The sequence below is a fragment of the Telopea speciosissima genome, chromosome 10 (genome assembly GCF_018873765.1).
Source record: "Telopea speciosissima isolate NSW1024214 ecotype Mountain lineage chromosome 10, Tspe_v1, whole genome shotgun sequence".
NCBI classification, from domain to species: domain Eukaryota; kingdom Viridiplantae; phylum Streptophyta; class Magnoliopsida; order Proteales; family Proteaceae; genus Telopea; species Telopea speciosissima.
In genome coordinates, this window is record NC_057925.1 from 49,080,190 (window position 1) to 49,089,989 (window position 9,800).

The 9,800-nt window shown below is 38.5% G+C and overlaps 1 protein-coding gene across 2 annotated transcripts; it reads left to right on the forward strand.

Moving 5' to 3' along the window:
- Positions 1-592: 592 nt before the first annotated feature.
- On the forward strand, positions 593-8,961 carry LOC122642909 (phosphatidylinositol/phosphatidylcholine transfer protein SFH1-like). Of its 2 annotated transcripts, none has more exons than XM_043836524.1 (11): positions 593-662; positions 778-806; positions 2,016-2,099; positions 2,203-2,256; positions 3,196-3,273; positions 3,461-3,514; positions 4,989-5,048; positions 5,120-5,215; positions 7,793-7,894; positions 8,104-8,184; positions 8,418-8,961. In XM_043836524.1, exons 1-11 carry the CDS (start codon positions 608-610, stop codon positions 8,763-8,765), a joined length of 1,041 nt encoding a protein of 346 aa, XP_043692459.1. In that variant the 5' UTR covers positions 593-607; the 3' UTR covers positions 8,766-8,961. The 2 variants fall into 2 exon arrangements, with proteins under 2 accessions (XP_043692459.1, XP_043692460.1); XM_043836525.1 differs by having other exon boundaries at positions 593-657; positions 773-806.
- Positions 8,962-9,800: the final 839 nt, after the last annotated feature.

A 9,800-nucleotide genomic window follows, 5' to 3' on the forward strand; every position in this document is an offset into this window, starting at 1 on the left:
ATTCACCGAATCAAAACTTTAGAAGCGTAAAATCATGGAATCGACGCTGCAGGTAGATGAATCATGCATGGCAAGAATATATACATGAGTTGCCGTCCAGTGGTCCCCACTACTCCTTTTTTTATTTTCTCATGGGTCCCACTGAGCGTCCCGAGATCTCCACAGCGCGTCAGATTTGCGCGCGTTTAGGTTTTACCTTCCCCCTTAAACTTTCTCACTTACCAAACGTGTAAGATCTTAGCAGTTCACACATGCCTTCTGTGGTGACGTACGGACAAAGATGCCCTTTCAGTACAACATTATAACCCCCTTTACTGTTATTTTTCTTTCTAATTTTTGGCAATATCTATTTTCCTAGATAAAAAGACGAGAGGTTGTGAACTTCAATTTCAGAGAAGAAAGCTCCAAAGCTCTCTCTCTCTCTCCCATCCCTGTCCTCTTCCTCCTGATTCTTCTTCATCTTCTTCTTCTTTTTCTTCTTTTTCTTGTTCACCTTCCTCTTCTACTTCTTTCTGCTTTCTTCTTTGTTCAGTAAAGAAGAGAAACTAATTTTTGCTGCAGAGTATATATTGTAATTTATAAGTTTTTAGAGTGAAAAAAAGGGAAAATGGGAGTGGTTTCTCAGGACGCGATCAAGCAATTCCAAGCTTTAATCGACCAGAGTGAGTTCACTTGATCTCTTTCTTACATACACTGATCTTCGATTGACTAGTACTAACAGTTGTTTCTGTTTCTCATTTTTTTTTCTTCCATTTTTCTTTTCTTTTATGTTTGCAGTCGACGAGCCATTGAAGAAGACCTTTCAGGTTGGTATCGAAGTGTCTGCGTTCTTGTAAACTTTAGATTTTGTTTTCAGTTTTCAGAACAAATATGGTCCCTTTTTTTTTTTTTTTTTCTGAGTGGGAATTTCGGCGTTTATTCTTTGATCGTTTGAGTGTTCCACACTAGATTTGATCTCTGATTTGTTGCTTGCGTTGTACAGCTGTAGGAACTTTATTTGCTTTATTCCACTTGTTAATTTTAAGAACAGTGAGAAATTTTAAGCTTTTTTTTTTCCTTTCACTAGACTTATGTTATCCTTGAAGTGCCGCTGTGAATGTAGTTAGTTGAGGTGATACTTTGTTTCTTCTTCTGTTGGGGATCTGTGTAATTGGTTTTTCCATGTGTGTTATGGTACTTTTTCTGTCAAGTTACCTCATTTATAGAGAAGCAATTGGAGGATCTGACTTGCTTTTCAATTTCAAGTGAACCTGTTCTCTGTAACTATACGATGCTGGGTTTTTTGTTGGAATTAGCTCATCTCTTTTCAGTAGGCTAGTGATGATGTGATATGTGGCTGCCTTGCGAGCTCCCCTCCCTCCAGAATCTGCTACTACTTTTTTCTATTTGTTTCTTTCTGTGGTTTAAAATTTGTCAACTGCCCCTCCTCCGCACGGTGATAGAACCGCTCAGAAATATTTAGGTTCCCATATTCTAGTTTGTTGTTTCACATCAAGTTATCTTAAGCTTAGGTAGTCTAGCTTGGTCCTGAGTTGCTGGAAGGAGCAGGAAAGAGTCAGGAGGAGTATCAAGAGGGTAAATTATGAAAGTGGGAGAATTCTTGTCTGTTGAACTACAGAATACATAATCAGCACCCTTGGTATAAAAATTATTCTAACTGAAGACTTCGTTGTGTTTTCTTGCAAAAAAAATCTTACATATAATTATTATTATAATAATAATTATTTTAAATAAATAAAAAATAAATAAAGATTGGTTTGTGGGGAGTCACTGCATTCAATCAGAAGATGGTCTAGACCTCATATTGTTTGAATGAAGTAGTTGGCCATAGTGAGTGTTGCCATCCGTGTTGTTGTCTTGTGTCCTGGGTTTGATGCTCTTTTCCATCCTTCTGAACAACCTTGGTTTGTGTGTTTTGCAATACCTGATGGATCTTCCTTGAGTGGGATAGTCTTTCTTATTCATGATTTTTAGAATTAGATTTTCATCTTAATGTTTGTTTCTTAATGGCTCAGAATATTCATCAAGGGTATCCAACAGAATCGTTGGTTCGGTTTCTCAAGGCAAGGGAGTGGAATGTTGCCAAAGCACATAAAATGGTGAGATTCAGTTATTTTCAGATCTGTTTTGTTGCCAAAGCATAAAGTGTATGCGTCCTCTCTTTTCTTAAGGTATACTGATAATGCTTCTATTGTGTTCCAGTTGGTGGATTGTTTAAACTGGAGAATACAAAACGAGATAGACAATATATTAGCGGTGAGATTTTATGTTACTTGATAAATAATATCAAATTTATATCTTATACCGTAACCAATCCAATTCAAAGACTTTCCCATTTTTGTGCCCGTGTACAATCATTGCTGCTTTTTTTGTCAACCAAATGTCTTTATATGGCCCTCTAGTTTTTAATTGAATGGATGTGGTTAAATTGTTGCATGTCATAACTAATGGGATAACTTATTTTAGAGAATTAACATAATTGTCTACCTGGGTTGGTGTTGATAGCTGGTGTGAGTGTGACTATTGTGCATAATCAGAAATATGGATAAAATTTAAATAGATAATTATGTAATGTTACCTTTTATGGAATGATATTTCATCTTCATCAAGGTTTTATGATTGACTCATAAGCAAATCCCTGGAACTGGCACATGTGTTGGCATATATTCATGCTATTGTGGAAAATATGATGGCATCCAGGTTTGAGTAATCAAAACCGGCACCGGAATCGGTCCCCATTGATTCTGATCCAAATTGAGATGAATCAGCCATGAATCGGCAAAATACCCTAAAAAACCGATCTGGATTGCCTGGAATCGGGATCAACCACGACTAATTTTGATCCAAATCGGCTGATCAAATCCCGATTCCTAGAACATTGGATGGTATATAACCTTGTTTAGATTATCTTTTTTGACACATGGCAGTTGTGTACTTGTGCCTGGGTTTGGGAAACCAGGCTGTAGAACTTGATATTACCTTAGTTACCTTAGTTAGTTACGATCTACAAACAGGCTGGGGGGACTTTGCTCGAATCAGCAAGATTGTGTCCTGCATCCTTAACTGCTCTTTTGAAAAATTATGCAAGATGGCAACAGTTATACTGTAGTATTATTATTGTCATTTTGAGTAGATTCTTGAATAAGCAAGGTTGTGTCTGTGTGCTACTAATTTTGCTATTCTTTCTTTACACAGAAACCCATACTTCCTGTGGACTTATATAGGGCATTGCGTGACTCACATCTCATAGGAATGTCAGGTTACTCGAAGGAGGTATACATGCAGTTTTATTGAATTCCACCTGGCATCTTACTATTGGCTCTAATGTACTGATAAGTAGTGCTCAGTCAGCTTTGTTGATGAGTTCAACTATTCCACAGGAAGAGTTTTGTGAGAATTTTTTTTTTAATCTCCTTAGTGTCCACATTTTAAGTTTAGCCTCTTTGATTTTTTTTTTCAGGGCCTCCCTGTTTTGGCTATTGGTGTTGGGCTCAGCACATTTGACAAGGCATCTGTAAGGCTTATTATATTTCTTTAGTTCCTTTCTACTGTCTTAATACTCTAATTCTGATTTTTGTTGCTGGAGTACAGATCCTGACCTTGGTGTGCAATGTGGGGAAACAAATAAAACTCATTTTGAATTTATCAATTAGTATCTGAAAAAAAAATTCATTCTGTTTGTTTAGATTCTAGATGATGTAATGATTTTGATCTAGCATCTAGCATTTGGAATGCTGAAACTGTGTGGTTGGTCTTATATTATTCCGTGTGGATTCTTCTTTAGTTTCTCAGTAAAGAGAAGGGGGGGGGGGGGGAGAAATAAAGACCCAGAGGATAACAAGCTTTTGGTTGCTAGATTTTTAGATAAAAAAAACAAGACTGGTAGACTGCAGACCCCTAAAGATAAGTACATTTCTTCATAAGTAGCATCTGATCAGATAAGATTGATGATAACTTATCAACTATCTATGTGTTGTACTCTACCTGAAATTATATATCCCTTTTGCATAATATATTCCCTTAATGTTATTCTGTCTCCCTGAGGCTCTGAAGATTAAAAGTCATCTTTTTCATTCAGATTTCTATTCTGTGTCAGCTTTAAAATGTCCAGCTATGGTTCTCAAACTGGTAGACTGCAAACCCCTTGTTGTGGACTGGGATGAAGAAAAAGGTTATGTGCTGTCACTAAGAAAGTGTGCAACTTGGATATGGGAAAGTGGTTGGACAGAAATCTGCCTACACCAGAGAGAAATGTCATACCTGAATGAGTCGAAGTTTAGGATGTCTGAAAAAACTACAACACCATCTCCACTTGGATTTTTTGAAGCAACTCCTAAAGAGTTGATACATATGCCAAGTAATCTTTTTTTGGTAGAAACATATTCCAAATAATCAGTGAAATGAAGATACTCTGATGAACTTTATTTAAATATAATTGAGTCCGTTTAAAGAAAGATTAATGGCTGATGCTTTTATTGTGCCGTAAATCATTGAGGCAAACAAAGAAACAAGTGTTCAACTTATCGTGTAGTTATACTACATAATTCTGATGGCTGTGACAAAAACTTGTGTTGGGGTTGGAACATGAAACCCTGTAACGCTAGACATATGGATACATCCGTGCATTTATATTTTTCCGCTGATATGAGGCAGTCATCTAAGTGACTAGAATTATATATCTCTTTGCCAATGCATATATCTATGTTTCCCTCCTGGATGCAATCTCTCTCTCATAAGTTTCCAGCAGTGTGGACATGTTGTCAGTGTCCAACATGTGGAGGGTCAGGCATAAAATGCCAAGTAGGACTCTTATTGTGAAATAATTTGAGGGGCATATGCTTGTATATGCAAGATGAATGGTTGATCTGCTTCAATAGGTCCTGCAAATTGAGATTTGCTTCTTTTATGGTATTGTCTTACCATTTGTTGTGTATGCATGTCTCCATTAATTTCAGTTTGGGAGATTTACGCACATCTCTTTTCTATAGGTTCATTACTATGTTCAGTCACACATCCAAATTAATGAATATCGGGACCGTGTAATTTTGGTGAGTATAGTATCCACAAGCTGCTTAGTTTCTCTCCCTATTCCTTTTTTAACTTATATCTTTTGTTGTAGCCTTCGGCAACAAGGAAATATGGACGGCATATTAGTACCTGCATTAAGATTTTGGATATGACTGGTCTAAAGCTTTCAGCACTCAGCCAAATTAAGGTATTTTTGTGCTTTGTTGACTTGTAATTTTTTTGAGTGGGATGTTTCCGTGTCTCTTGGGGAAAGGGAAGGGGGAAAAGCAAGCAGGACCTCACTCCACATCATTCCCCTACCATAGTTGTCATGGCGTCGCCATGGAGTCCTGGCGCTGGAGGTCTGTGCATATTGACCTACGCCATGGCATCCTGTCTCTCTTTCCCTCTTCGATTTCTTCTTCTTAAATTTTTTGTTTCTTCCCCAACCTTAGACCCATTCCCTGCTTCCCAAAATCTCCTATTTTAGCCTTGGTTTAGTAACCTGCAACTAAGACATCTGCCAGATCTAATTTCAGATCTCACCATTTGGTTGCCAGTAGAATTTTGGGGCTATTTCTCGTTGGGATCGGCAGACCTTGGTGCTGCGATTTTGTTCCAGAAATTGCAGGGAGAATCGTCTTCATAAAGAGTTTCCTCTGCTGGAACTACTCCAGTTCACCGCCTTTCTGCCTCCCTTTCTATCATGTTATTGCAAGGTTGAAGAAGACATTAAGTCTTTAAAATTGCAAGTAAGGACAACTTATATTATTTGTATAAAACCCCTTATATTCTCTATTCTGTTTAACCCATTCAGTTTTCTGTTTAACTCCATTAAATTACAGTTCTGCCACTCCTTTACAACTTCAGATTAATTACAATTCTGCCATTGCTCTTATAAATCTTGATTTATCTACTAGTTTGCCATTCAACTTTGCCATTCAACTTTGGATTTAATTACAATTCTGCCATGGTCGACATGATGCGACGTGTCGATATATCGATCAAACCCCCCCTCCACCGACTTGGATCGCCATGACGCCATCACAACTATGTCCCCTACCCAACTAGAGTGAAGGGGGAGGAGAGAGAGAGAAAGAGAGAGGAGAAAAAGCATCTTAGGACCTCCCTCCTCATTATGTCCCTTCCCATCTACGGCCTCTTTACAAGGGTACTTTTATTCCAACTCATTGACAAGCCTGAACTCATTCCAACTCATTTAATTGGGTCATTTTCCTAGCAAAATTGCGTAGTCCTCGTGTAGCGAACCAACTGAGCGTTAAAGAACCTGTTGAGCAATCTGTATTGAATTCTTGAGAATAAATGAATTTCAAGCCCATTCCAAGCCAGCATTATGTCAGGTTGGCATATTCCTCCAGTCCAAGTGTGTACCCAAACCAGCAAAGATTGAGATGGGTTGACTCAATTGATTTGGGTTCCCCCCCCCCCCCCCCCAAACAAAAAAAATCATCAATGTAGCAGAGCGTGTAGGATTTATGGAGGTTTAAATGCACATTTTGAACACTCCCCCACCTAAAAAAATGGTTCCGCCCTACAATAATCCTTAAATGAGATTTATTATAGAATCCATATGATTGTGATTTGTTAATTCTCAGCAATAAGCAGCACTAATGTTAGTGTCGTGATGTTAAATCTCTGCACACTTCCTTCCCCCACCCCCCCTTCCTCCTCCCCTTTCCCCCAACAAAAAAAAAATCAATGTAGCAGAGCTTGTGGGATTTACGGAGGTTAAATGCACATTTTGAACAAAATTTGAGATCAAAGCACAATTATCAGTACAGAGTCTCTAGCAGGGTTGATGTTTTACTGGGTAACTTGGTACTTCCAGAGTGAAATATTCCCCTTTCATTTCCCTTTCCCCTTAAGACCCAAGTTGTAGGGGAAACTTTAACACCCCTTTATTCCGCAACAAGTGGTGAGCAATGAGTCTATATTCTCTTGCTGATGCCTTTGTGGGCCTTAGCTTGGTTGAACTGTTCTGCCCATTTGAACGTGAGCTTTAAGTTGTCGGGAAGAAGTCTCTTTTTAGTTGCTGAGATTGGTGTTAGATTGATATACTGTTTGAGTTGCAACATTATACCCGTCAGGCATGGTTTTCAGGTGCTGACAAGAAACAATACCATTTAAAGCTGCACCTCTACTGAATGGGATCTAGAACAGAGAAAGCTAATTTGGTCCCGAAAAACTGAATCCCATGGGGAAGGGTTTATTCTCTATTGATAGACTTAATTAAGGCGGGAGACATGCTTATCCCGTTCATTCTGACTAAAGCTTCTCTTAGAACAAGGCATCTTATCAGTAGAGCTGTAACTGGGGAAAGATGATGGCCTCATCAGTCAGGTACACCTTCCTCACCCTGGAAGACCAATGACGGTCCAATGAAGTTACCTTACAGTTCATGCGCACATGTATTAGAGGGAAATGAGTGTTTCCTGGGTGAGATGACCCTTAACCCTTAGAATCTTGTCCATGAGCAATTAAGAGCAAAAACATGCAGAGAATTGATGTTAGTTCATCAATAACCATTAACAAGTATATTTCCCGATTATGTATTTCATTTTTGATCCTATGATTCTTTTATTTGTCTTCGTTGACTCACGTTAGTAAGAGTTACATGATCAAAAAACACTTTTCATAGTAAAACTTTTTAGAAAATGACATATTTGCATTATTCTTTTTTACATATGGATGTTCTTTCCTAAACCAGTTTGCTCAGTTGCTTCAGTGTGTGTTTGACGTTATTGCAAATCATCTTTCAATGCAGTTATTGACTGTCATATCTACTATTGATGATCTGAACTATCCCGAGAAGACAAATACGTATTACATTGTGAATGCTCCATACATATTTTCAGCTTGCTGGAAGGTTAGCCTTTCTCTTCTTCTTTTTGGGATTTGAAGCCCTAATGTTCCTTTTTGTTAGAATTTTCTCAGTTTGCGTACAGTCCTCGTCTCCCATCAGCTGTTGTTTTTGTTAGTTTATGCAAGAGTAGGATCTTTGCGTTTCTTTCCTGACACAATATATAGCCCATCTGGTTTATTCCAACCGTTTGCATTCTCCCCAACCTTTGATAGGTAGTAAAGCCGCTATTGCAAGAGAGAACGAGGAGAAAAATTCAGGTGCTGCAGGGTTGCGGGAGAGATGAGTTGCTGAAGGTATGGTCTGTGGTTTATACTTTGGAGTATATGACTCTTTATATTAGTCCTCACTTCAGCATATGCTTATGGAAGTCGTTGCACTTGGCTGATGATTTATTTTCAGACACTTGGTCTTTGTCCTTTGATCAAGTGCAGTTAGGTCATGTATGTCAGTTATTCTCCAGACTTGCTGCTTCTTCATATTCCAATAGTGGAGCTTTAACTTTTGGGAGCTTGCATGTTGTTTGTAGATAATGGACTATGCATCCCTTCCGCATTTCTGCGTTAGAGAAAGTTCGGGTTCATCCCGGCATTCAAAAAATGGAACCGATGACTGCTTCTCATTGGACCATTCTTTTCATCAGGAGCTCTTTAACTACATCAAGCAGCAATCCTTGAGCCTTGAACCTATTGCACCCATCAAACAATGTTCTTTCCATGTAGATGTTCCTGATCCGGACCCAAAAGGCACAAAGATTGTTATGACCATAGAATCTGAGTTACACAAGCTTGGGGATCAGAATGGGCTCTGTCATTCAATAGATGACCTGAAAATCAATGGCGACTCTGATGGAAGAAAGAAATGGTCAGTGATTTAACAATATCAAATCTTGGAACTTGGAAACTCTCAATCATGTTGTGACAGATCTTAACATGGGAACCACTGGTGGCGTTTCGTAGCTCCTGCCAGATTGTGAGTGTCCATGGTTGAGATGTAATGGTAATTGCTTGCATTAATTCAATGCAGGCTTTTGTTGGAAAAGCTAATTGATTTATATAACTTGACATGTTACCCATTATTAGGGCGGGCTAATTTAAAACTGTCTTAAATATGAAAATGGAAGTGAAAGAAAGATCTGTATAATAAGTCTCATTCAGTAAAATGAGCTGCAGTGGGTTTCTTAACGTGAGATTTTACCATTTTGGTGGTTAATTTCAGTCGGTCGCGATTTGAGTTTCTTATAAATTATTGATGGTCATGTCCTTGGAGCATACCATCAACTTTACAGAATTGTTCTTATCTAAAAGCTCTAGGCCATCGACAGAACAATCTATCTGGGGTGATCCCGTTGCAATTGGTTCAGTTACAACAGATTCAGACATTGCACCTAAATGACAGTAGTTTATCTGGGGAGCTTCCATCATCCTTGCAGAATCGCTTTAGTTTGGAAACAACAAATTCTCAGGTAACATTCTACCTTGGATTGGAGGAAGGCTGACCACTCTTCAAGTTTTACGCTTGAGATCAAATGCATTTTCAGGAAGACTACCTCAACTTTCAAATCTGAGGTCATTGCAAGTTCTGGATCTTGCAAATAACAATTTGGTTGGAGACATTCCAGCTAGCTTAGGTGATCTTCAAGCTATGACACAAGTGCAAAGTGTAACCACCAAGACCCTTTCGCTTGTACCCTGTATAGACATGTGTAGGAATAACTTAGTGGGAAAATTTCCTGAACTAATAGCGAATCTCTCAGGCGCAGTTGTTTTGAACTAGTCAAGAAATCATATCAGTGGGCACATACCTAAGGAAATAGAAATTTGTGGGTGAGGGTAGGTTGTTTTTGGGAATTATCCTAGAAAGTAGAAACTGATGAAACCACGTTGTGGTAGAATTAACCTCAAAGGAAACA